The sequence below is a fragment of the Hemiscyllium ocellatum genome, chromosome 3 (genome assembly GCF_020745735.1).
Source record: "Hemiscyllium ocellatum isolate sHemOce1 chromosome 3, sHemOce1.pat.X.cur, whole genome shotgun sequence".
NCBI classification, from domain to species: Eukaryota; Metazoa; Chordata; class Chondrichthyes; order Orectolobiformes; family Hemiscylliidae; genus Hemiscyllium; species Hemiscyllium ocellatum.
The window spans coordinates 30,656,492-30,683,803 of NC_083403.1; the positions used below are offsets into that span (position 1 = coordinate 30,656,492).

The window sequence follows — 27,312 nt, forward strand, 5'->3', positions numbered from 1 at the left end:
ATGGTCTATTTCCACACTCTAGGGATTCTATGATTCAAAATACCACTTGATTATTAATAAGCTACCAAATTCCTACTACTTAATACAGGTTCAAACAACATAAATTTATGTTCCAGTTGTTCTTCTTACAAATTCTATGAATGAATTATAAGACCCATTGAACACAATTATATTAAATGCAGGCATCAACGACTCCCCTTCCATAATTATTTTATTTTGATTCATTCATGGGATGTAGTTGTTGCCACCATTTATTGCCCATACATAGCTGTCCTTGAGAATGCAGTAATGAGTGGCTTTCTTAAACTACTGCAGTTCGGCTGATATGGACCAACCCCAATGCTGTTAGGGAGGGAATTTCAGGATTTTCACCCAGCTACATTGAAGGAATTGTGATATATTTCCAACTCAGGATAATAAGTGGCTTGATGGCGATCTTGCAGGTGGTCATGCTCCTATGTACATGCTGCCCTTGTCCTTCCAAATGGAAGTGTTTTTGGGTTTGAAGGCACCTTTAATGAATTTCTGCGGTACATCTTGTAGATGATACACACTGCTGCTACTGAGTGTCATTTGTGAAAGGAGTGAATGTTTGTGAATGTGGTCCCAATCAAGTGGGCTGCTTTGTCTTGGACAGGTCAAACTTCGTGGAGCTGCACTCATCCTGGCAAGTAGAAAATATACATCATGCTGCTAGCTTCCACCTTGTTGATAGTGGACAGGCTTTGGAGATTCAAGAAGTGCATTTCTCTTCTAGCCTCCAACCTGCTCTTGTAATCACTATATTGATATTGATAGCCCAGTTCAGCTTCTTGTCAATGGTATCCACCAGAAAGTTGATAGTGAGGGAATTCAGTGATGGTAATGCCATTGATTGTCAGTGGGCTTCGGTTACATTTTTTCTTGTTGGAAATAGTCATTACCTGGGGTACTTGTGTGGTACAAGTGTTACTTGCCACATGTCAGCCCAAATCTGGATATTGTTCAGGTCTTGCTGCATTCGGGTATGAACTGCTTCAGTATATCAGGATTTATGAGTGGTGCTGAACATTGTGCAACTATCAGTGAATATCCCCACTTCTGATTTTATAACAGAAAGCAGCTGAAATGGTTAGGCTAGGACACTAACCTAACAAACTTCTGCAGAAATGTCCTGGAGCAGGGATGACTGACCACACATAACCACAAGCATACTTGTTTGTGCCAGGTCTGACTCTAACCAATAGTGATTTAACAAAAATAGAAATTACTGGGAAAACTTAGCAGGTCTGGCAGCATCTGTAGAGTGACAGCAGAGCTAAAGTTCTGGGCCCAGTAATCCTTTTTCTGAAGAAAGGTCACTGAACCCATAATGTTAACTCCACTTTCTCTCACCAGTTCTTGCTAGACCTGCTGAGTTTTTGATTGATTTCCAGCATCCACATTTCTCTGTTTTCTTTGTTTACTGGCGATTTATGTCTGATTTCCATTGACTTGAAGTTTATAATGGCTTCTTGATGAAAATGTGTTGCTGGAAAAGCGCAGCAGGTCAGGCAGCATCCAAGGAGCAGGAGAATCGACGTTTCGGGCATGAGTCCTTCTTGAGGAATTCCTGAAGAAGGGCTCATGCCCGAAACGTCAATTCTCCTGCTCCTTGGATGCTGCCTGACCTGCTGCGCTTTTCAAGCAACACATTTTCAGCTCTGATCTCCAGCATCTGCAGTCCCTACTTTCTCCTAAATGGTTTCTTAATGTCCTACTTTGTCAACCAAAATGTTGTCAACGGCTATCACTCTGATCTCACTTTTGTCCATGTTCAAAGTAATGTCATAATAGGGCAGGAGCTGAGTAAACTGAGTGGAACCTAAACTGGATATTAGGAAGTAGGTTATTGCTGAGCAGGTGCTGCTTGATAGCACTGTCGATGACACCATCCATCACTTTATTAATGATCAAGAGTAGACTTACCAAGATTAATTAACTCGGCAGAATCTATCCTGCTTTCTGGGTACAGAACATACCTGGGCAATTTTCAACATTATTGGCCAGTATTGTAGCCATACCTCAACAGCTTGGTTAGGGGTACCAGCAAGTCTGGAGCACATGTCTTCATATTATTTCTAGAATGGTGTTAAGGCCCTTAGCCTTTGCAGCATCCAGCCATTTCTTGATATTACATAGTGTGAATTAAATTTGTTGAAGGTTAGCATCCAAGACAGTGGACACCTTAGATGGAGACCAAAATTAATTACCCACTGAGCACTTCTGGCTGAAGATGGTTGTAAATACATCAGCCTTGCTTTTTTACACTGATGTTTTTTGCTTCCCATCAATGAGGATGAGGTGTTTGCAAAGCCTCCTCTTCCTTGTTTTAATGTCCAGGGCCAATCGTGACTGGATGTGGTAGAACTGTATAACGATGTTTGGCTCAGAGCGTTCCACTGGAGCATTAAGGGATCTGATATGATTTGTATTTGCAAAGCAACTGTTGTAGGATCAGCTTCTTGGAATTCCATGGGCACCAGGCTCAATGACAGGGCACTGGAGAGAATCCAAAGATTCTAAATGTGTACATATGAATTAAAGTGGCATATTGCAAGCATTTGTCAGCAAATACCGCCAAAGATAAACAGGTTGTTTGTCAATCTTCAGAGAAATTGTGACATTTGTAATCATTCCTTGAAGACCCCCAGTGCAGGACAAAGTGCCACATGGGCCAGATCACAAACTGACTAGTCCTAGATGAGTTAGGGATGTCCTGACTGAAGTGTTAAATGCAACTAATGGAACAGTGATCCCTCCTGCTGTAGTGCATTTATGATTCAGAATTCTCCAAGGATCATTCACTTCAACTCACTTGACTATCATATCAATCATATTTCACAGCTTGCACAAGATTAATGTTCCCTAATCACAGCTCTTTAGCAACTATTGTACATACAATTAAATGAAGACAGACAAATAATCACATGAGAAATAGCAAGAGTATTAACACATACAATTCATTTCAGGACATCAATGACTCATAAGTTGTGAGACATCAGCTGATTCATTTCCATTCTTTCCAGCCCACAATTTTTGTATTAGCACAGCAGAATAATGAGAAGGAAGTATCTTCTGCAACAATTTTACTAGTGAGGCTGATTATTGTGTTAAAATGGAGGTGTCCCTTAATAAGGTTACTTTTTGGGTTTCAAAAACTCAAGAAGGTTGTTAAATTGTTATAGATTTCTTTTAGCAATTTAGTAAGTGTTGGATAGAAACAGCATAGGATAATGAGTTAAGTGAGGATCTGCACTTAATCTGGTGATGTACATCAGAAATGTGTACTTGTTAAAGATGGCAGTCTGGCCAAACTTTTCTTTCCAGATTTATCCTTGAAATGGCTCATGTGATTTTTTTGACTGACTAAAGCAATTATCATAGTTACCTTTTATATAAAAAAATTCACATTTAATCAGACTGATTGTCTCCAATATAAATCTTATAATTATTTTTAAATTCGAATTTAGGTGAAAACTGTACCAATAGCTTGTCTTATAGGTCACTAAAATGTACTGTAAAGTAACAGAAAATATTTATATTGAAAACTAAAAATAGCTAAAGCAAACTAAAGTACACTTAACCCTACAAGAGAAAGCAAAGCACAAATGCCAGTTTCAATATGAATCATCCCATGTGTACAAAGTAGAACTGAGGAACATTTAAAATGTCAAGAGAAAGGAATAATTGCAGTTCTATTGTCAACTTCCAATACTGCTTTTCAGTTGCCCAGAAACAAAAAAATACAAACCACAATATTATAACCCTCAATTACAGAAAAGTATCCAATTTAAAATTTGTCATTTCACACTTTACAGATCAAGATGTGGCTTTTTAACAACAATCAATCCTCGCTACAGTAAAACAGAAAATGCTGCAGGTATTTAGGTCAGGTCTATAGAGATAAAAAAGTTAACTTTTTGTCAGGTCATTGACCTGAAACATGGTTTAGAAGTTGAATAGGCCTGTATTTGGGCATCAGAGTCAAATGTTCCCACGTCATTTAATGATTGTGGCATTGCCATGTGTGAGTCCTACATGTTCTCTGTTTCTAAATATGAACTGTGGAGGAAAGTGGGGAGTGGGGTGTGGTTCAGCTTTCATTGCCTGTAAATCATGTGGGTCAGGTGGCTGTGGCCTTTTAAAGGTGGATGTCACTTTTAAAAGGAAAGCGACACTGAAGAAAATTGCTGGATACTTGAAACAGCAGAAAAGAACATCACATCAGTGGGTGAAGGTTCCAGAGTAACAGATGCAATGCTGAAGGCAGGCAAAAGGACACATTCAATAGCTCCACAGCAGTGTATCGTGGTCTCCTGGTGATTCCCAGGGCTGACAGTCAGAATGAAGTGGCAGCAGGTCACCAGGGAGTTCTATTCCTGTTTCTGAAAAGAGTGCCACAAGAAATCTAATGTGGCTTCACAAGTTGTCAAGATCAGTAAATGAATGTCCTCATGATTTTCCTCATTTATATAAATGATTTGGATGTGAGCATAAGAGTTATAGTTAGTAAGTTTGCAGATGACACCAAAATTGGAGGTGTAGTGGACAGCGAAGAAGGTTACCTCAGATTACAATGAGATCTTGATCAGATGGGCCAGGGGGCTGAGGAATGGCAGATGGAGTTTAATTCAGATAAATGCGAGATGCTGCATTTTGGGAAAGCAAATCTTAGCAGGACTTATACACTTAATGGTAAGGTTCTAGGGAATATTGCTGAACAAAGAGACCTTGCAGTGCAGGTTCATAGCTCCTTGAAAGTGGAGTCGCAGGTAGATGGGATAGTGAAGAAGGCATTTGATATGCTTTCCTTTATTGGTCAGAGTATTGAGTACAGGATTTGGGAGATCATGTTGTGGCTGTACAGAACATTGGTTTGGCCACTTTTGGCATATTGCATGCAATTCTGGTCTCCTAACTATCAGAAGGATGTTGTGAAACTTGAAAGGGTTCAGAAAAGATTTACAAGGATGTTGCCAGGGTTGGAGGATTTGAGCTATTTGGGGAGGTTGAGTAGGCTGGGGTTGCTCTCCCTGGAGTGTCAGAGGCTGAGGGCTGACCTTACAGAGGTTTGTGATATCATGAGGGCATGGATAGGATAAATAGGCAAAGTCTCTTCCCTTGGGTGGGGGAGTCCAGAACTAAAGGGCATAGGTTTAAGAGTAAGAGCAGAAAGATATGAAAGAGACCTAAGGGGCAACATGCTCATGCAGAGGGTGCTATGTGTATGGAATTAGCTGCCTGAGGAAGTGGTGGAGGCTAGTACAATTGCAACATTTAAAAGGCATCTGGATGGGTATATGAATAGGAAGGGTTTGCAGGGATATGGGGCTGGTACTGGCAGGTGGGACTAGATTGTGTCAAGCCCCTGGGAGTGCTCATCCACAACAAGCTTTCTTGGAGTCTTCAGGTGGATGCACTGGTTACAAAGGCCCAACAATGTCTCTTCTTCAGGCAGCTGAGAAAATTTGGCATGACAGCGAATACCCTCATCAGCCTTTATAGGTGCGCCATCGAGAGTATTCTGTTTGGATGCATCACACCTGGTTTGGCAACTGCATCATTCAAGATCAGAGATGGTTACAAAGAGTGGTGAACTCGGCCTGGACAATCACAAAGGCCGACTTCCCATCTATAGAATCCATCTACCAGGCCTGCTGTCAAGAAAAGGCTGCCAGCATTCTTAAAGATCCATCCCACCCCGGGCAATGTTTTTCTACAACCTCTACCATCGAGGAGAAGGTACAGAAGCCTGAACATATGCAAGCCGGTTTCAAAACGTTTCTACCCTACTGTTGTTAGAAACTGAATGGACTCACAAAATCTTAACATTCGTCTATACCTGTATTTTTGTTTTTGCCACTGTTTACCTATCATTTACTTATCTATGCTACTCAACTTTTTTTTGCAGCAGGGAGGTGCTGGTCGGAAGTGAAGTCGGAGCGCAAAGCCGTTTGGGAAGGTAAGTGATTGTTATTTAAGAACTTACCTCGACACCGACGGTCATTTTGCAGCAGAGAGCGGCGGGTGCTGGGTGGACGTGAAGTCGGAGCACAAAGCCGGTTGGGAAGGTAAGTGATTGTTATTTAAGTGGGTGTATTCTAGACCCCAGGTCCTACAAAGTAGGGCCTCCCTCCCACCCTCCTCCTTTAACCTAAATTAAAAGTCCACAGACTTACCCAAAAAGAGGTCCAAGGAAGTTCCTGTAGAGTGAAGAGTGAGGCTTTAGCTCAGGAGTCTTTGACAAGAAGCTTGAGTGAAGTGAGTACGCCACAGTTGAAAAGGTTGAAGACATGACTGCCAAGCTTGTTCAGTGTGCTACGTGCTTGATGTAGAAGGCCAACGACTCTGGTGTGTCTGGCTCGTATAAGTGTGGAAAGTGTGTGCACATTCAGCTACTGACAGAGCATACTGCAGCACTGATGAAAGAACTCAAGGACCTTAGGCTCATCTGAGAGAACAAGATCTTTCTGGACAAGACCTTCAGTGAGGTTATTACACCAATCATACCAGAAGACAGCAGAAGAGAGCAGGCGATGAGGAGGACAGAGAGGAGACAGGTGCAAGAGACCCCAAGGGAAGTACCTCTCAGGAACAAGTTGAATCTTTTGGAAACAGTAGAGACAGATGACACTGCAAGGCCAGGTCTGTCAATCAAAAGTTGGCACGGAAGCAGAGCGGAAAGTCGGACATCGCACAGAGCTGTGGTAATAATGGACTCCATAGTGAGAGAAACTGACCGAGGTTTTTGTGGTAGCAGGCGGGACTTAAGGATGGTGTGTTGCCTTCCTGGTGCCAGGGTTAAAGACATCACAGACAGAGTGCAGGAAATCCTCAAGGACGAAGGTGAAGAGCCAGAGGTGGTGGTACATGTCGGCACAAATGATTAGATTAGATTAGACTTACAGTGTGGAAACAGGCCCTTCGGCCCAACAAGTCCACACCGACCCGCCAAAGCGAAACCCACCCATACCCCTACATTACCCCTTACCTAACACTACGGGCAATTTAGCATGGCCAATTCACCTGACCCGCACATCTTTGGACTGTGGGAGGAAACCGGAGCACCCGGAGGAAACCCACGCAGACACGGGGAGAACGTGCAAACTCCACACAGTCAGTCGCCTGAGTCGGGAATTGAACCCGGGTCTTCAGGCGCTGTGAGGCAGCAGTGCTAACCACTGTGCCACCGTGCCGCCCACACGGCAGGAAGAAGAGGAGGAACATACTACAGCTGGACTTCGGAGAACTAAGAAGAAGGCCGAAATACAGGACATCCAGGGTGGTTATCTCTGGTTTGCTTCCAGTTCCTCAGGCTGGTGAGGCCAGAAACAGGGAGATAATGGACTTGAACGTGTGGCTAGGCAACTAGTGCAGGAAGCAAGGATTTAAATTCTTGGATCACTGGGGTATGTTTTGTGGTAAGCATAAGTTATACAAGAGAGACGGTTTGCACCTTAATAGGTTGGGAACCAGCGACCAGCATTCTGGCAGGCAGGTTTGCTACTGCAACACAGCTGCGTTTAAACTAAGTAGCGGGGGGAGGGGAGGGGACAAACTGGATGTTTAAGAAGGAAATTGAAGGGAAAGTTAGAACAAGGGAAGTCAAGAAAAACAACTGTATCAATGAAGCAGAAAACTCAAAAAGGGATCATGCTGTAAGGTTGAGTGGAATAGGGGTTGATGGGAAGGGTGAGAGCAGTAACAAATTGAAAATATTGTATATGAACGCACGAAGCATTAGAAATAAGATGGATGAGCTTGAGAGTCTTTTGGAAATTGGCAGATACGATATTGTGGGGATAACTGAGACGTGGCTTCAAGTGGACAGGGCCTGGGAAATGAATATTCAAGGCTACACGTGCTATCGTAAGGACAGACTGACGGGCAGAGGGAGTAGGGGGGCCATGTTGGTAAGGGATGATATTCAGTCCCTTGCATGGGGGGACTTAGGATCAGAGGATGTAGAGTCAGTGTGGATACAGCTGAGAAATTCCAAGGGTAAGAAGACCCTCTTGGGAGTTAGCTATAGGCCCCCAAACAGTAGTCTGGATGTCGGATGTAAATTGAATCAGGAGAATCAGGATGGTATTGGACCTCAAGAAAGAGACTTTGTGGAGTGCCTCTGAGATGGATTCTTAGAGCAGCTGGTGCTGGAGCCTACCAGGGAGAAGGCAATTCTGGATCTGGTAATGTGCTATGAACCAGAATTGATCAGGGACATCAAAAAGTGAAGGAGCCATTGGGAAGTAGTGACCATAATACAATATGCTTCAATCTGCAATTTGAGAGGGAGAGGGTACGATCGGAAGTGACAATATTTCAGTTGAATAAAGGGAACTATGGAGTTATGAGGGAGGAGTTGGCCAAAGTTCAATGGTGCAATACCTTAGCAGGGATGACAGTGGAGGAACAATGGCACATATTCCTGTGTATAATGCAGAAGATACTGGATCAGTTCATTCCAAAAAGGAAGAAAGATCCTAGGAGGAGGCATGTGTGGCCGTGCCTAACGAGGGAAGTTAAGAAACATATAAAGTTAAAAGAGAAAAAGTATAACATAGCAAAGATAAGTGAGAAAACAGAGGACTGGGTAGCTTTTAAAGAACAACAGAGGATTACTAAGAAAGAAATACGCAGAAAAAAAATGAGGTACGAAGGTATACTGGCCAAAAATATAAAGGAGGATAGTAAAAGCTTTTTGAGGTATGTGAAAGGCAAAAGAAATGGTTAAGACTAAAATTGGGCCCTTGAAGACAGGAACAGGGGAATATATTTCAGGGAACAAAGAAATGGCAGAAGAATTGAATTGGTACTTCAGATCTGTGTTCACTGGGGAAAACATGCAATCTCCCTGAGGTAACAGTGGCTGAAGGATATGAACTGAAGGGAATTTATATTTGCCAGGAATTGGTGTTGGAGAGACTGTTATGTCTGAAGGTCGATAAGTCCCCGGGGCCTGATGGTCTACATCCCAGGGTACTGAAGGAGGTGGCTCGAGAAATCGTGGATGCGTTAGTGATTATTTTCCAGAGTTCAATAGATTTGGAATCAGTTCCTGCGGATTGGAGGGTGGCTAATGTTATACCACTTTTTAAGAAAGGTGGGAGAGAGAAAGCAGGAAATTATAGACCAGTTAGTCTGACCTCAGTGGTGGGAAAGATGCTGGAGTCTATTATAAAGGATGAAATATAGGTCAGAGTCAGCATGGATTGATGAAGGGGAAATCATGCTTGTCTAATCTTCGAGTATTTTGAGGATATAACTCTGAAGATGGACAAGGGAGATCCAGTAGATGTAGTGCATCTGGACTTTCAGAAAGCTTTTGATAAAGTCCCACATAACAGGTTAGTGAGCAAAATTAGGGCGCATGGTATTGGGGGCAAAGTACTAACTTGGATTGAAAGTTGGTTGGCTGACAGGAAACAAAGAGTAGTAATAAACGGCTCCATTTCGGAATGGCAGGCAGTGACCAGTGGGGTACTGCAAGGATCTATACTGGGACCGCAGCTTTTTACAATATATATTAATGATATAGAAGATGGTATTAGTAATAACATTAGCAAATTTGCTGATGATAGGGCAGGGTGAAATGTGAGGAGGATGTTAGGAGATTACAGGGTGACCTGGACAGGTTAGGTGAGTGGTCAGATGCATGGCAGATGCAGTTTAATGTGGGTAAATGTATGGTTATCCACTTTGCTGGCAAGAACAGGAAGGCAGATTACTACCTAAATGGAATCAATTTAGATAAAGGGGTAGTACAAAGAGGTCTGGGGGTTCTTGTACACCAGTCAATGAAGGCCAGCATGCAGGTACAGCAGGTAGCGAAGAAGGCTAATAGAATGCTGGCCTTCATAACAAGAGGGATTGAGTATGGAAGCAAAGACGTTCTTCTGCAGCTGTACAGGGTCTTGGTGAGACCACACCTGGAGAATTGTGTGCAGTTCTGGTCTCCAAATTTGAGGAAAGACATTCTGGCTATTGAGGGAGTGCAGCAGAGGTTCACGAGATCAATTCCTGGCGGGACTACCTTGCGCTGAAAGACTGGAGCCACTGGGCTTGTATACCCTTGAGTTTAGAAGACTGAGAGGGGATCTGATTGAGACATATAAGATTATTAAAGGATTGGACACTCTGGAGGCAGGAAACATGTTTCCGCTGATGGGTGAGTGTCGAACCAGAGGACACAGCTTAAAAATAAGGGGTAGACCATTTAGGACAGAGGTGAGGAGAAATGTCTTCACCCAGAGAGTGGTGGTTGTGTGGAATGCTCTGCCCCAGAGAGCAGTGGAGACCGAGTCTCTGAATTCATTTAAGAAAGAGTTGGATAGAGCTCTCAAGGATAGTGGAATCGAGGGTTATGGAGATAAGGCAGGAACAGGATACTGATTAAGGATGATCAGCCATGAGCATATTGAATGGTGGTGCAGGCTCAAAGGGCAAAATAGCCTATTCCTGCACCTATTGTCTATTGTCTATTAACTGTATTGTTGTATTGCTCGCAAGACAAAGGTTTTCATTGTGTCTTGGTACATGTGAAAATAAACTCAATTCAATTCAATTCAATTTGATTCAATTGGGTTGGGATATCTAGTTAGTATGGACGAATTGGACCGAAGGGTCTGTTTCTGTGCTGTACATCTCTTTGACTCTTACTCTATGATATCTCCCACCTTACCATTAAATTTCTCATCCTGCTCAATGCACCCACACCATTCACACATTCAGCAGTGATCATGGATCTCAGGACTCCCACCTAACATCCAGATACTCCACCTAACCCTCATAAACTGCTTTCAGTCTCACATCCATGTCTTGCTGCCATCGCATAACTCCAGAAATTCAGCCAAGGCAGGTCCATCAAGCAAACACAACACAACACAATCACTGATATTCTATCTTCCTTTCTGCAGAAACAAAAAGAAGCAAAGCAGAACCTGCAAGGGAGCAGGATGGTTGTTCCTCCTAGGTTCTACAGAACAGATGCCTCTCAGTGTCACAGGGCCAGCTGTGACTGGGTCCTAGCTTGAAGAACCGTGGAGATCATTTTCCCCAATCAGCTCACATCACACTCTCAGCCTGTTCTCAGAACATACCACCTTCCTCAGAAGATCTTCTAGTTACCTGCTTTCAAACACTGAAGGATTGCCACCCGGTCACCCCCAGAAGCTGTGAAAGGAAGAGGGAGAGTAATTGCATAGTACTGATGAAGATGTCCTATTACTTGACTTGCATTCGTAGTCTCCAGCTCAGCTTCTGATATATACAGGACGAACATACAGTTTAGTATAGAACTGGAATCAACACATTGTGAGTTAACAGACAACATTAGGCTGCAAGCAGACCAGAAGTAGAAGGTGGTTTGTTTGCCAGCTATTGGGATGAAATCGCAAATGAGTTCTGCTGAGGAGAGATTTGAGGAGAACCTTAATGGACAATGCAAAAGAAAGCACTGATGGACATGCACACTATAATGATAGGTACTTTGGCTGGTCTGAAAAGCAAGATCCTATCACTGTCAAGGAGAATAGAGGAATTTGTTCTAATTTGGCACACAGCAACTTTCTATCTTCCCTGAGAGGATGCGACAGATTGAAGAGATCAATAGTAAAAACCTAGTATTGTATGCCAGAATATTCCACTTTGCAATAAAAATAGTTGACAAAAATGATTTTCCCTTAAATTTTGGTGCATGGTTCTTTAATAAGGAAAGTTAGTGGAGGATCCACTTTGCAATCGCAGGTCAGATATTTGAGGAGTGTTGGACACATGTACACAAAGACTGTGTGCTCTAAATTTGAGAATTGTAGCATCACAGTTGTCTGGTTAACTTCAGGATAGAGCTAAATCAACGTCATCTCTGTTTCTCTCTCCACAGATGCTGTCAGACTTACAGAGTGTTTACAACACTTGATTTTATTTCAGATTTTCAGCATCTTTTTTTTTGCATTTCCATCAAAACATTGGAAATTGACTTGGATATGAATGAAATGGGACACTTTGGTCTTTTAAATATGCCTGATATCTTTTTGAGTTATTTGGAACTTCAGAAAAGTTTCTAACCTAGACATCTTAATTCTAATTCACTAGAAGATATCAGCACGGCATTGTCCTGCACAGTAAAAAGAAAATGAAATTAAGTCTCAGATAATTTGTGAAACAGATTATTTGAAGATTCTAACAGTTCCTCACTGGACATTTTTACTTTTTTACCTGAATATTCTGGCTACGTTTGTACAGACATCTTTATCATTTAGGTGCTGTTCCAGTACCACACAGAGTTCCGATAGTGCTCCAGTGCTTAGGAACCTGGATCGGGACTGGGGCAGATCAGCCAAGTTTCTCAGAGTAGCAGTGACCTTTCAGTGAAAAAATAAAAATCATTCAAAATTTCTGATCGATAACAAAAATTCAGATATGCTAAGTATATTGTTTTAAAAGTTACATCGTAGCTTGTAACAGATTTTAATGATATACTTTGCTTGAGTATTAAAAGGGAAATAACATTAAATTTATTAGAAGCATGCAATTGTTTCATAGACTTTCTTCACATTACATTTATCAAAATGTAATAACAATATTATAGCAACTGCTTATACTTTATTTCTAACTGATCTGCCAAAACAGTCTCACCTTTAGCAGAGTGACAATAATAATGTAATATAATTATTGAATCTATTCTTTGGCAACATAGATGGATAGGTAGATTCTTGATCAGTAGGAGAATGAAGGGTAATGGGGAAAATGCAGGAATTTGGACATGAAGAATATAGGATCAGCTACGATCCTATTGAATGGTGGAGAAGGCTCAGGGAGCTAAACAACCTACTGCTGTACCTATTTCTTGTGGTCTATTGGTCTTATCATCCTGGGCTGTGCCCTGAAACATTGATGCTGGGTATCCAAGACACAGACTCGAGAAGCAAGTAGCAATCTAGAATTGCCAGTACCCACTCCGACTTTCATATCTGGAGATCTCGGTATTTAGTTTCTATCTATCACAGACTACAATAGGAAGCTACATATTAATGAGGCAAATTTTGCAGTTAATGAAGGTGGTAACAAGGAATAAACTCTGTTAATAGACCTCTTGCTGCTTCTTAGTGAGTAACTCATTTTAACATCTGTAACTCTGTTGGAAATGCAACTAGTTGCTCCCAGCGTCAAGGTTCTCAACAATTCTCCCAGATTTCATAGCACAGTTATGTCACTCAGGGACTAAAAGGGTTTTTTTTATTCACTCACAGAATGAGAACATCACTGGTAGGCAGCATTTATTGTCTATCCCTAACTGCCCAGAGCCAACCACATTGCTGTGGGTCTGAATTCACATGTAGGCTACACCACGTAAAGATGGCAGCTTCCTTCCCTGAAGGACATCAGTGATCCAGATGGGCTTTTCCAAAAATCAGCAATGGATTCATGGTCATCATTAGACTCATAATTCCAGATTTTTATTGAATTCAAATTCGACTGTCTGCAATGGCAGAATTTGAACACAAGTCCCCAAACCATTAACTGCGTCTCTGGATTAACAGTCCAGTGACAATACCATTACGCGATTACCTCCCCAAAGGTCGACGGTTGCTCAGCACAGCAAGATGAAATACAAGTTTGATCACTCTTATCAAGTTATGAGGCAACCGATCTTGCGTTACTAAAAGACGTAGCCAGCAAATGTTTTTTTGATGTTGTAGAGCTTCAACAAAATACAATCTATATTTAATTGGAATCTTATTTTACCGTTTCTAGCATGTGCATGTTATCCATTTCTGCATTTTAGTTTGATTCTCAATTTCAGACCACACCCTGACCAGCAGCAATGTTAAAAGTGTATAAATCTCTCTTTTAACAACAAACAGAAATTGAATCCCCCATGAACCTAGGTGAAAGCTTCAATGGAATCAGAGAAGGATTAGCTCCAGAAATGCAATATCGAGGACACTGCCTTGTGGGGATTCCTTGGAATTCATGAACCAAATTCCAAGCCACGGGCAAATTGTTCCATTGTTTGTTCTTACCTCAGATAAGTTGGAGACTATGGAATTAAATCAGGACTAAAATCCTCAACTGGAGATGAGATGTGAACTGATTCTAAAATGGAGACCAAAAGTGGACTCATGTCTAATTGTATAATATTTTCAGCCAATAAACGGTTTTGCAGTCCTTTGGACTCATCCAGGAAGATTGAGAAGGAGACCCAATATTTGGGAAGCTCAAGGTCATCATGAATTTTATCCATGTTTGCACCTGAAGAGAACACTTTAGTTTAGCTACAAAGGTTTAACACAACACAGGAGACAAAAGTTACAGAGATATCTCAAACTTAATTGGTGTAGAGAATAAGTGTCCTGGACAACTCCAATGGTGGGATTGATTGATCTGTGTCACCAGCTAGCCACTGCCAACTTCAAGTTGAGAAGCTCCCACATAGTAAGCTGCTGAACCACAATGGTCCATTTGCTTCAATATGTACCGGGAGATCAGAGCTCCACTGCTCTACAGGTGGATAGAATTCATTAAGCAAACAAACAAAAAACAAAATGAGATAACAAGTTAGAAAGATGAAAAATCTTTGATTGGCAAGCCATAAATAATTGTCGGGATCGTGAGCACAGGATTGAGAAGTGACTTGCAGCTGGTTGGTAGTATCCAAAAGACAACTGTGATTAGAGGCTCATAGCATCATATAGTACAGAAAAGGCCCTTCAGGCAATCAAGTCTATACCTTCACTACTACCTAAATTGGTCTGTACCTCCACTACTACTACCTACACTAGTCTAAGTCCTACTTTCCTGCACTTAGGTCCATATCCTTGAATGTTATGATGTGGAACTTGATAGACAAATATACAGATTTTTTCACACCAGTTCAAACATTGGTTAGATCACCGGCATCCAGGGAGACAAATGTTATGCCATTCTGCCATTAGCATTATTCACATTATGACACTAGAAGGTGTGGATTCCTTGACTCCACAATTGCATGCAAACAGCCACTTAATGCTAAAATCAAAACATGTATCACAAAAGCCACAAATGTTACGTGGATCAACAATAATCTGACTGAGAACACCAAACTGTGAGTGTACCAAATCTGCCTCCTCAGCACACTCCTCTACAATGTTAAGACCAGAACAACACAAACTAGATAAGAGAAAAGGCTATACAATTTCCACCTTCACCTGTCTCAAACATATTCACAGCATTTATTGGCAGGAAGAAGTCACAGACTCAAAGGTCCTTGAGTATGCACATTTGTCCAGGATTCACTTATTGTGAAGTCATCAACATCTACATTGACTCTATCAAGTTCATTGGATGGCAGTATAACCAAAGATCTTTGTATGGAGACCTAGCCACGTTATCACAAGCATCTGGGTGACCACACCTGTAATTAAAATATGAAATTGGTGGACATTAACACTGATATCCTCTGGAAACTGTCTATTTGGAACAGCATTGGAAGAGTTCAAATGAAAAATACTGCTTGCCAGAGAAAACAGAGACCAGCAAATCATGTACCTACTCATCCTATCTTCCTCTTACAAATGGAGATACTGCCATTCTACAATTGGGCTCAAGAGTCAAATGAAACAATTCATAACACAGCGTTGACCAGATTATTTTTTCAAGACTGCCACAAATGATTTTACAAGTTGACCGCTAGAGTCAGTCCCATAACAAATGGCTGACAAGTTTTGGGTCATTCTAGCAAGAATGTATAATCAGACTAAAGTTAATTAAAACAGGTAAACCTCTGGTTATAGCCTACAATTCGAGATAAGTGTAAATTTTTTTCTCTATTTATTGTGGGATCTAGACAATGCACATTTCATTGTTATTTGATGTTGATAGTTCTTTCACTCATCTAATGCAGATAAAATCACTTACTGGTTTAAAGCCTGTATTTCAGTCTGGCAGGAGCACACATTCAATCCATGTTTGAAGAGAGGAGAATCATGTGGTGACACATGCTACATTCCAGTAATGCAAATACAAAGAGTGAAGGTTGTGAGTCATGATACTAAACAACAAATGTATGCTTTTTCAGATATAGAGTAGAAAAAATGTACTCAGGATTGTGAGGTTCACCTTTTGGTAATGTTGTCACTGTTCTCCCCTCTTCAGTTGCTGACACTCTTCTTTGTTCCTTTCTCACTTTCCTTTGTCTTCCATTTAAAAGTCCAATTCTCAGCCTTGTCTCTGTCTCTCTGTCTCTCTCTCCAAAATTGCTACTCATATCTTCTGCTTCCCCATCCTCTTAGCATTAATCCCAATGGACTGTGTTGTATGTACAGTCAAATTAAATCGCAACTAAGCATATTACTGGCTGTGCTGATCGAGGCTGCTCCTCATCAAAGTGGAAGAAAACCTAACCTATTATCTTGAAGTGTAGAGATCTACAGAGTCTAGTTGATCCAATGTGGTAGAGGCAAATAAATTGTTGGTGTAATTTGAAGAAATTCAACAAGTAGTAGTTTATTGAAAGTTAGCAACAAGTTACACATTACATTGGTACAAATGGACATCTTTACGGAGACTGTGAGGAGAGTATATATGTCAGATCTTATTCCTCCAAAAGCCTAAGCTGTTCTGCACAACAAGTCCACATGACAGTGTATGATGCTTACAAGTCCACATATGATGCTTAAGGCTCTTCCCTCTGTTAAAGCTTTTAGAACCTTACAACTTTATACACTATTTCTACCCCAAAGCTTTTACTATTATTAATATTATGCATAATATGTCTAACTGCACAACTTTAGGTCGTGTGAAGGCTTAGCTATTCGGTCAGAACTCCCAAATGATGTTGTTATGTTTGGAAGACTGACGTGGTATGGTGGCTTGGTGGTTAGCACTACTGCCTCACAGTGCCAGGGACCTAGGTCCAAATCCAGCCTTGGGCAACTGTCTGTGTGGACGTTGCACATTCGTTCAGTGTTCTTTGCAGGTTTAATCTGGATGTCCTGGTTTCCTCCCACAATCCAAAGATGTGCAGGTTAGGTGAATCGGCCATAGTGTTCAGGGATGTGTAGGTTAGGTGCATTAGTCAGGCGGAAGTATAGGGTAGGGGAATGGGTCTGGGTGGGTTACTCTTCAGAGGGTCAGGGCAGACATGTTGGGCTGAAGGGCCTGTTTCCACGCTGTAGGGATCCTAAAATTCTCTGGGTTCAAGGCTGCTGATTTTGATTTGTTTCCTAACAGTTTACGGTTTGAAAGTCCCTTGAAACTGAGGATGCTTACTATTCCCTGTTGAAAGAAACATTTCCCAGTGTCTTCAATCAACTGCAGTTTACTAGTGATAATACAGTGACATTGCTTCAATATCAAACTTAAAATTTAGCTGGCACTGGATTACTTTATTTCCCTTAAGAATACTGAATCATTTTCTTGCACTGTAGATGGTTCTACCTCATTAACCTCTTGGTGTAGGTAGTAGCTTGACCTCTTGCTTTTCTGAAACTGTATCCTGTTTTTGCGCATTTTCTGAAGGTGACCTACCGTGTGACACAAAGAGTTCAGTTTTAATAGCTGAGCATTGGATGTGAGGCTTCTTTGTCCCACTGCACTAATAAAGACTTAGCTTCCGGTGTCTGTCCTACCCACTGGTTTAGTTTTTCGTGTGTGTGTCTTTTATGCTTTTGTATTTTAAGAATTAATTGAATTACGCTGATCTCCTGTACCAAGATTGATTTTCCTCCCTCAGGATTGATCAATGTTTCTTCCAGACTTTTGCTTCTCATGCCATTTGAATGGCTTTCTCCAGGGTCAAATCTTCTTTGATGTGATAAATCTAATGAGGATTTATCAGCAATTATTACAATTGCAATGTTTAATACTGCCTTTGTATCACTTAATCTAGAGATCATTAATAAAAGTATCTATTGATCCCCTAGATGCTGAACTCTTCCCCTAAAACTTGCTCTTCCAAAATTTTTATCTGTTATGAGCGTAAAGCTTTCAGTACTTCTTCAAGAGTATCTTGCTTGCCTTATTATTTTGCAAGCTATAACACTGTCAGACATACTCTTGAAATAGGAGTTGTTAGCTCAGTTGGCTGGAAGGCTGGTTTGCAATGCAAAGTGACGCCAACAGTGTGGGTTCAATTATCACACCAGATGAGGTTATCATGGAGAACTCATTCTCAATGTTTCCCCCTGTCTGAGCATGGTGATCTTCAGGTTAAACCACCATTAGTCATCTCTCCCTAATGAGAGAGAAGCCCTATGGTACAGGAGGACTATGGGAACTTTATCTTTATATAGAAATATATTTAGTTGTTTGGCATCTCATTTATTGTCTAATTTGATAGCTATTCTATATTCTAAGAATTGTTTTCTCCATGATGTCCAATTCAATGTTTTATTTAGTCCAACTCTGAAATTAAATTTTTCTCGTAATATTATTTAAAACGCCATGCATTCTTAATGTGATCATTTTTTTCCTTGCTTAAAAAGCCTTTTCCTTATCGTGAAAGTATTGTTGACATTCTGTGCTGCTGTACTGGAAAGTTTTCCTGCCAAAATTGAATATTTTAGCCTTCTCACAACTAGTTTTAACAGGTGCCTCATATTATTTAGAGTCATAGAGACGTACAGCATGGAAACAGACACTTTGGTCCAACCTGTTCATGCCGACCAGATATCCCAACCCAATCTAGTCCCACCTACCAGAAACCGGCACATATCCCTCCAAACCCTTCCTATTCATATACCCATCCAAATGCCTCTTAAATGTTGCAATTGTACCAGCCTCCACCACTTCCTGTGGCAGCTTATTCTATACACGTACCACCCTCTGTGTGAAAAGGTTGCCCTTTAGGTCTCTTTTACATCTTTTCCCTCTCACCCTAAACCTATGCCCTCCAGTTTTGGACTCCCCGACCCCAGGGAAAAGACTTTGTCTATTTACCCTATCCATGCCCCTCATAATTTTGTAAACCTCTATAAGGTCACCCCTCAGCCTCTGATGCCCCAGGGAAAACAACCCCAGCCTGTTCAGCCTCCCCTGTAGCTCAAATCCTCTAACCCTGGCAACATTCTTGTAAATCTTTTCTGAACCCTTTCAAGTTCCACAACATCTTTCTGATAGGAAGGAGACCAGAATTGCATGCAATATTCCAACAGTGGCCTAACCAATGTCCTGTACTCAATACTCTCACCACTAAAGGAAAGCATACCAAACGCCTTCTTCACTATCCTATCTACCTGCGGCTCCACTTTCAAGGAGCTATGAAGGTGCATTCCAAGGTCTCTTTGTTCAGCAACACTCCTTAGGACCTTACCATTAAGTGTATAAGTCCTGCTAAGAATTGCTTTCCCAAAATGCAGGACCTCGCATTTAACTGAATTAAACTCCATCTGCCACATCTCAGCTCATTGGCCCATCTGGTCCAGGTCCTCTTGTAATCTGAAGTAATCCTCTTCGCTGTCCACTACACCTCCAATTTTGGTGTCATCTGCAAACTTACTAACTGTACCTCTTGTACTCGCATCCAAATCATTTATGTAAATGACAAAAAATAGAGGACCCAGCACCAATCCACGTGGTACTCCACTGGTCACAGGCCTCCAGTCTGAAAAACAACCCTCCACCACCATCCTTTGTCTTCTACCTTTCAGCCAGTTCTGTATCCAAATGGCTAGTTCTCCCTTTATTCCATGAGATCTAACCTTGCTAATCAGTCTCCCATGGGGAACCTTGTCGAACGCCTTACTGAAGTCCATATAGATCACATCTACTGCTCTGCCCTCATCAATCATCTTTGTTACTTCTTCAAAAAACTTAATCAGGTTTGTGAGACATGATTTCCCACGCACAAAGCTATGTTGACTGTCCCTAATCAGCTGCAAATGTGTTGCTGGTCAAAGCACAGCAGGCCAGGCAGCATCTCAGGAATAGAGAATTCGACGTTTCGAGCATAAGCCCTTCATCAGGAATAAGAGAGAGAGAGAGCCAAGCAGGCTAAGATAAAGGGTAGGGAGGAGGGACTAGGGGGAGGGGCGATGGAGGTGGGATAGGTGGAAGGAGGTCAAGGTGAGGGTGATAGGCCGGAGTGGGGTGGGGGCGGAGAGGTCAGGAAGAGGATTGCAGGTTAGGAGGGCGGTGCTGAGTTGAGGGAACCGACTGAGACAAGGTGGGGGGAGGGGAAATGAGGAAACTGGAGAAATCTGAATTCATACCTTGTGGTTGGAGGGTTCCCAGGCGGAAGATGAGGCGCTCCTCCTCCAGCCGTCGTGTTGCTGTGTTCTGCCGGTGGAGGAGTCCAAGGACCTGCATGTCCTCGGTGGAGTGGGAGGGAGAGTTAAAGTGTTGAGCCACGGGGTGATTGGGTTGGTTGGTTTGGGCGGCCCGGAGGTGTTCTCTGAAGCGTTCCGCAAGTAAGCGGCCTGTTTCACCAATATAGAGGAGGCCACATCGGGTGCAGCGGATGCAATAGATGATGTGTGTGGAGGTACAGGTGAACTTGTGGCAGATATGGAAGGATCCCTTGGGGCCTTGGAGGGAAGTGAGTGTGGAGGTGTGGGCGCAAGTTTTACATTTCCTGCGGTTGCAGGGGAAAGTGCCGGGGGTGGAGGTTGGGTTGGTGGGGGGTGTGGATCTGACGAGGGAGTCTCGAAGGGAGTGGTCCTTGCGGAACGCTGATAGGGGAGGGGAGGGAAATATATCCTTGGTGGTGGGGTCCATTTGGAGGTGGCGGAAATGGCGGCGGATGATACGTTGTATGCGGAGGTTGGTGGGGTGGTAGGTGAGAACCAGTGGGGTTCTGTCTTGGTGGCGGTTGGAGGAGCGGGGCTCAAGGGCGGAGGAGCGGGAAGTGGAGGAGATGCGTTGGAGGGCATCGTCGATCACGTCTGGGGGGAATCTGCGGTCCTTGAAGAAGGAGGCCATCTGGGCTGTGCGGTGTTGGAATTGGTCCTCCTGGGAGCAGATGCGGCGGAGACGAAGGAATTGGGAATATGGGATGGCATTTTTACAGGGGGCAGGGTGGGAGGAGGTGTAGTCCAGGTAGCTGTGGGAGTCAATCGGTTTATAATAGATGTCTGTGTTGAGTCGGTCACCCGAGATAGAAATGGAGAGGTCTAGGAAGGGGAGGGAGGAGTCTGAGATGGTCCAGGTGAATTTCAGGTCGGGATGGAAGGTGTTAGTAAAGTTGATGAACTGCTGAGATGGTCCAGGTGAATTTCAGGTCGGGATGGAAGGTGTTAGTAAAGTTGATGAACTGCTGAGATGGTCCAGGTGAATTTCAGGTCGGAATGGAAGGTGTTAGTAAAGTTGATGAACTGCTGAGATGGTCCAGGTGAATCAGTCCTTGCCTTTCCAAATACATATACATCCTGTCCCTTAGGATTCCCTTCAACAACTTGCCCACCACTGAGTCCTTCATGGATTGTAATATTACTCATTGACCCTCCAATGTTCATTCACTCTCCAGCTAAATCCTTACTCAGATGGCTCCTAAATATCACCGCCTTATGATGCACTCTGCATCTGCTTAGGAGAAACTAAATCTCCTTTTTCAAAATGTTTCTAACTCGTCTGCTGCTGCACATCTCTTACCAAAGTCATAAATAATTTTATTATTGACTGCGCACCCTTCCTTGTTCAATCTTGCTTCAATAAGGATTTCTTGTATAAGGTTCGTAAATGTTCAGCTCATCACAACTGCTGATTATCTACATAAGTAGTCAATTTAAAGCTCAGTATGAAGATGCAGAAACATTTTCAGACTTCCATTTCTGCACATATAGCATGAAGCAGCTAAATGGAATCCTCACTGCTGTTCACCATGGTGTATATGCAGTTAAACCAAGTGCACACCTCACCATGGAGTAGGTTTGTCACCACCATCCTCTTTAAGTGCAAGGATATTCCAGATGATGGGATCCCCTGTCTTTCCAGATAGAAGATGTCACTAGTTTGGAAAGTGATAACTAAGCAAAGTTGATGATTTTCTGCGATGCATTTTGCAGATTGTACAACTACCACTGAGCATCAGAGATAGACAGAGTGAATGTTTGTTGATGTCAAGTTTCTTGAGCATTGTTGGACATTTGCTCTTCAAGGCAAATGGGAGTATTGTATCATGCTCCTGATTTGTACCTTATAGATGGTGGATAGACTTTGGGATTAGTCCTGCTATGATTAGCAAGATTCATCCTCCCTGTGAAAGGTAGGAAACTTCTATTTTAGTTGTGACAAGGTGGAAATCCTTCATTTTGGCTGGAAAATCTTCCAGTGCAGTAGCACCAGAGCATCAGAAATGCTATTACTATAACATAAAGGCTTTTTAAGCAAGGAAAGTAAGTAATCACATGAAGAAGACAAGGCATCAGAAATAACATAGCCAGGAAAATTTTACTTGTGGCAGGATTCCAAGCCTCTGATCTTCACTTGTAACCACATTACTGATATGGCTAGTCTGATTCAGTTTCTGATTGATGATAAACCACAGGATGTTGATAATGGTTGGGGGGTGGGGGTGTTGAGTGGAGGGAGGAAGAGGAGAAAATCAATGATGGTACTGCCAGCGAATCTCAGGGGAATATGGTTAGCTTATTTCTTATTGAAGATGATAACTTCCTGACACTTCTGCATAATAGTATTACTTGAATAAACCTGGATATTATCCAGGTCTTGTTACATCTGGACATACACTGCTTCAGTATCTTAGGACACGTGAATGATGACCTGATGAGGAGGAAAGATCATTGACAAAACAGTTAAAGATGGTTTGGTCTAGGACACTCCCTTAAGAAACTTATGGAGAGAGGTTCTGAAGCTGAAATGATTGACCTCGAACAATCTTTACCTTGTTCCTTTATGCTAGATATGACTAGCAATTGAACTGGCAATCCAATCTTGAGCATTCAGGCTAGTACTCAGAAAATGGATTCAAATCTTCCACTGCCAGTGAAATATAAATTCAATAAATAAAATATGGAATTGGAAGCTAGGCTCAGTAATGGTATCCATTAATCTTTTCCCAGTTGTTATTTGAAAAAGGATTTGGTTCACTGGCGTCAATGGAATAGAATGGAATAGCCTCTATTATGAATATACTCAATGAGTATAGTGAAATGTTTATACATTGCCAATTACTGGGCTGACTTAGATCAAAAATGTCTCGGCAAGGTTTCTTTTGTTACAAAATTTTAGATAATACAGAAATAACATGTCCAGCATTATAGAAAAGGATTCAGTGCAGCAGACTACGCTGGCACTTAATTTCTAGTCCACAGCCGACCCTGGCTCCACACCATGCCAGCGACATGCCATGGTGGGAGGCTGCTGCAGGAGGCCAGAAGGTCATCATGCTCTGTTGGAATGCCCCTATGGGAGGAAGCTGCTGCAACAGGCTGGGAGGTCGTCACGCCAAACCACACCAAGAGAGCTCAACAGGAGGAGGCCGCTGCAGGAGGATAAAAGGTAGCCAGGCTGGGAAGGCGCTATGGGAGGAGGCCACTGTGCCAGCCAGGAGATCACTTGCCATCCCAGGGGGTCATCATACCAATGCTGGGAGGCCACTGTGGGAGACCAGGAGATTGCCACACTATGCTGGGAGGCTGCTGTACCAGACTGGATGAACGCCACGACACACTGGATAAGCAATCTGTCATTCTTAGCTGGTCTGGTGCACATGACTCCAAAGCCACAGTAACGTGGCTGACTCTCAAATGTGCTGTGAAATGGCCTAGCAAAATACTCAGGAAAAGGTAAATAGAGTTGGATTTGAGCTGGCCTTGTCAGCAATGCTGATATCCAATGAAATAAGAAAAGAAAATTTGGTAATATACTAAGGACTTGAGTGCCTGTTGACAAATGTCTAAAGATATTAAAGAAGGAATACAGAATAGTTTCCTTTGTTGAACAGGGCCTGTACTATGGCCACAGGATGCACACTGTATAAAACTCTAGTTAAACAACAGCTAGATTACGGTGGTATCACATACAATTCTGATCATTGTATTACAGTAAGGGTGTGATCACATTAGAGAGGAAACAGAAGAGATTTGGAAGGATGACGTCAGCAACAGAGAATTTTACTTATGAGAAAAATAATGGATAGAATTGGATTGGCTTTCATTGGAACAGACCAGGTTTAGTGGGGAAAAGATAAAAGCAAATTACTGCGGATGCTGGAATCTGAAACCAAAAGAGAAAATGCTGGAAAATCTCAGCAGATCTGGCAGCATCTGTAAGGAGAGAAAAGAGCTGACGTTTTAAGTCTAACTGACCCTTTGTCAAAGCTAAAAAAAGGGAGAAATAGGGAGGTATTTATATTAGGCTGCGAGAAGGTGAGTCATGGCTCCAGAAGCAAAGGTTGCAATAAAGAGATGATAAAGACAGTGCATAGAGAGATTATAGGGAGATTAGGAGCTGAGAATGACTAAGGCTGAAGCCAGTGCCATGTGACACAATATGTGGGAGGTGGGGTGGATGGCTGAAGCAGAGGCGAAACGGAAAACAGGGGAGAAGAGTAGCAAAGGGGGAAGAGGAGAGGAAAAAGGTGATGAGAGAGTGGGGAGCGAGAGAAAGAGAGAGCATCAAGAACCATGGGAGTTAAACAACCGCCAAACCTCAAACAGATTGTTGTTCATAGCAAGCTGCCCGGCTCTCAGGCAACTCCATACAACCCTGTCACAGTAGACACTGCAAGACGTGTCAGAGTGTGGACATAGATACCACCATTACGCGTGGGGACACCTCCCATCTTGTACATGGCAGGTACTCATGTGACTCAGCCAACTTTGTCTATCTTATACGTTGCAAGCAAGGATGCCTGGAGGCAAGGTACATTGGGGAAACCGAGCATAGGCTACGACAACGGATGAATGGGCACCGCACAACAACCAACAGACAGGAGTGTTCCCTCCCAGTTGGGGAACACTTCAGTGGTCCAGGACATTCGACCTTGACCTTCAGGTGACCATCCTCCAAGGTGGACTTCGGGACAGGCAGCAGCGAAAAGTGGCCGAACAGAGGCTGTTAGCTAAGTTCGGTACCCATAGTGAGGGCCTCAACCGGGACCTTGGGTTCATGTCACATTACAGGTGACCACTATTGCACTATACACACACACAGATACTCCTACACACACACACACACTTACACACATACACACAGACATATACACAGATGTGCACACAGACACCCACGCACACCTTACAGAGACACACTCTCACACATGCACCCCCTCACAGACTTAAGACACTCTGCACTCACTGCACACACACATATGCTTTCTCACACTCACAACCCCCAACCCAGACAGACACACACACACACACACACACACACACACACACACACACACACACACACACACACACACACACACACACACACACACACACACACACACATTTTGTGGGGTGAATTTGTACTTGCAGGATTACATTGTACTTTGCTCAAAAACTGCATGCATTCATGTAAAACTCAATTATCTCACTTTTTAGATTAGAATCAACCTAAACATCATGGCATAGACAGAGAACGCAGGGAGCTAACACCTTCAACATATTGTCTAGCTATCACCATTGTTAACAGCTAACCCGAGAATGCAACTTTTTAAAAAAAGGTTTTGTGATTTACATATGAAAGAAGTGAAACCATCATGGTATTCTAACAGATGAAAGGCTTAACAGACAATCAGTTTTTCAATGTATAATTTCAGTTACATCACGCTGTAAATTTTTGCTATAAATTCTGTGTGTTAGGATTGAGTCCTCCACTACCACCTGATGAAGAAGCGACGCTCTGAAAGCTAGTGTGCTTCCAATTAAACCTGTTGGACTATAAGCTGGTGTTGTGTGATTTTTAAGTGAGATTTTCCAGGTTTAGCGGGAAATTTAACTTGGGTATGTCAAGCTTCGAGGGACTCAATAGCGTGGACAGGAAGCATTCAATTCCATCACAGTCTAGGTTAGAGTGGTGCTGGAAAAGCACAGCAGGTCAGGCAGCATCCGAGGAGCAGGAAAATCGACGTTTCAGGTAAATGCCCTTTATTCAGTCCTGATGAAGGGCTTTTGCCTGAAACGTCGATTTTCCTGCTCCTCGGATGCTGCCTGACCTGCTGTGCTTTTCCAGCACCACTCTAATCTAGACTATAATTTCCAGCATCAGCAGTCCTCACTTTTGCCTATTCAATTCCATCAGCAGAGCGGTCATTAATTAGGTGACATAGCTTCATGACAGTGGAAAGAGAATTGGACAGAATTGAGGATTAATCTTATTACCCAGAGGATGATAGGTGAAATAACCCCACAGAAGCTGTCACCAAGTCACCCTTTACTTACTCATGGAGAATCCTTGACACTGATCCAGTCCTCTCAGAACCAGTTCTCAGAGTGAACAGAGTGTCAGTCCTGCTTTTATCTGATTAACAGCCTCAATCAGGGAACTCATATTCTATAAGGTCCCCGGTTGACGTTGTTACAATTACTACATCTCCCCCCCCCCCCCCTTTAAGTATAAGGACATGTGTCTATTTCTGTTTTAGCTCTTCTTGGGGTGTTTTAGCACCAGGTCGGGTTCCTCCAATTCTGCCTCCGATACAGGCGGCGTATAATGCACAGTAGCTCAACTCTTGTGCCTGGAGTGTCTAGGAAGAAATGCATTCTCTTCTTCAGGCAGCAAAGGCATGGAGGCAATAACATCAGTGGTGTCCATCTCATATTCCAAGGTATCGTCAATACTTGATAGAAAGGGAGGACCCATGGGTTTCAGAATAGTCAGAAAGGCTGTCGAGGACCAGGCACGGTTTACTACTGCAATGTTTGCGAGTTTATAGCTCTTATATAGTCCACATGCTTGTTCAGGACTACTGCATCTACCTAAACTTTATATATCACCAGACCTGATCTCATGTCAACCATGCCTCTTACCCATGCAAGGCTACTCCCATGGTTCTTAAACTAACCTTCATCCCCTGAAGCAAACTGTCTCTCTCACCTATTGGAGTCTTGTGTCCAGCATTGGCGTTCCTGATGCCACTTTACTCCTCCTCCCCAGGTCCGAGAAGATTAGATTTAACCTGGAGTGGAGTCCTCTCTCCATTAGCAACTCTGCTGGTAGTTGTGTGAGGGGTGGTCCTATAATTAAATAGGAACCAGAGCAGTGTGGTATCTGGTGAAGCTGTAGGTTGTCCCTTTAAGCCTGCCTTCAAAGTTTGGACTGCTCTTTTTGCAAGACCATTGGATGATGGATGGTATGAAGCTATCTTTGAATACCATTCAACTTTTGGAAATACTCAAATTCCTTGCTAGTAAACAATGTTTGTCC

The 27,312-nt window shown here is 42.6% G+C and overlaps 1 protein-coding gene across 1 annotated transcript in view; it reads right to left on the reverse strand.

Annotated features, from left to right (window-relative positions):
- Positions 1–27,312, reverse strand: part of armc2 (armadillo repeat containing 2) — a 225,590-nt gene that overhangs the window by 33,240 nt on the left and 165,038 nt on the right. Inside the window, exon 10 of the mRNA XM_060854607.1 lies at positions 12,238–12,383. Within this exon, the coding sequence (XP_060710590.1) occupies positions 12,238–12,383 (146 nt within the window). The remainder of the gene's footprint in view (positions 1–12,237; positions 12,384–27,312) is intronic.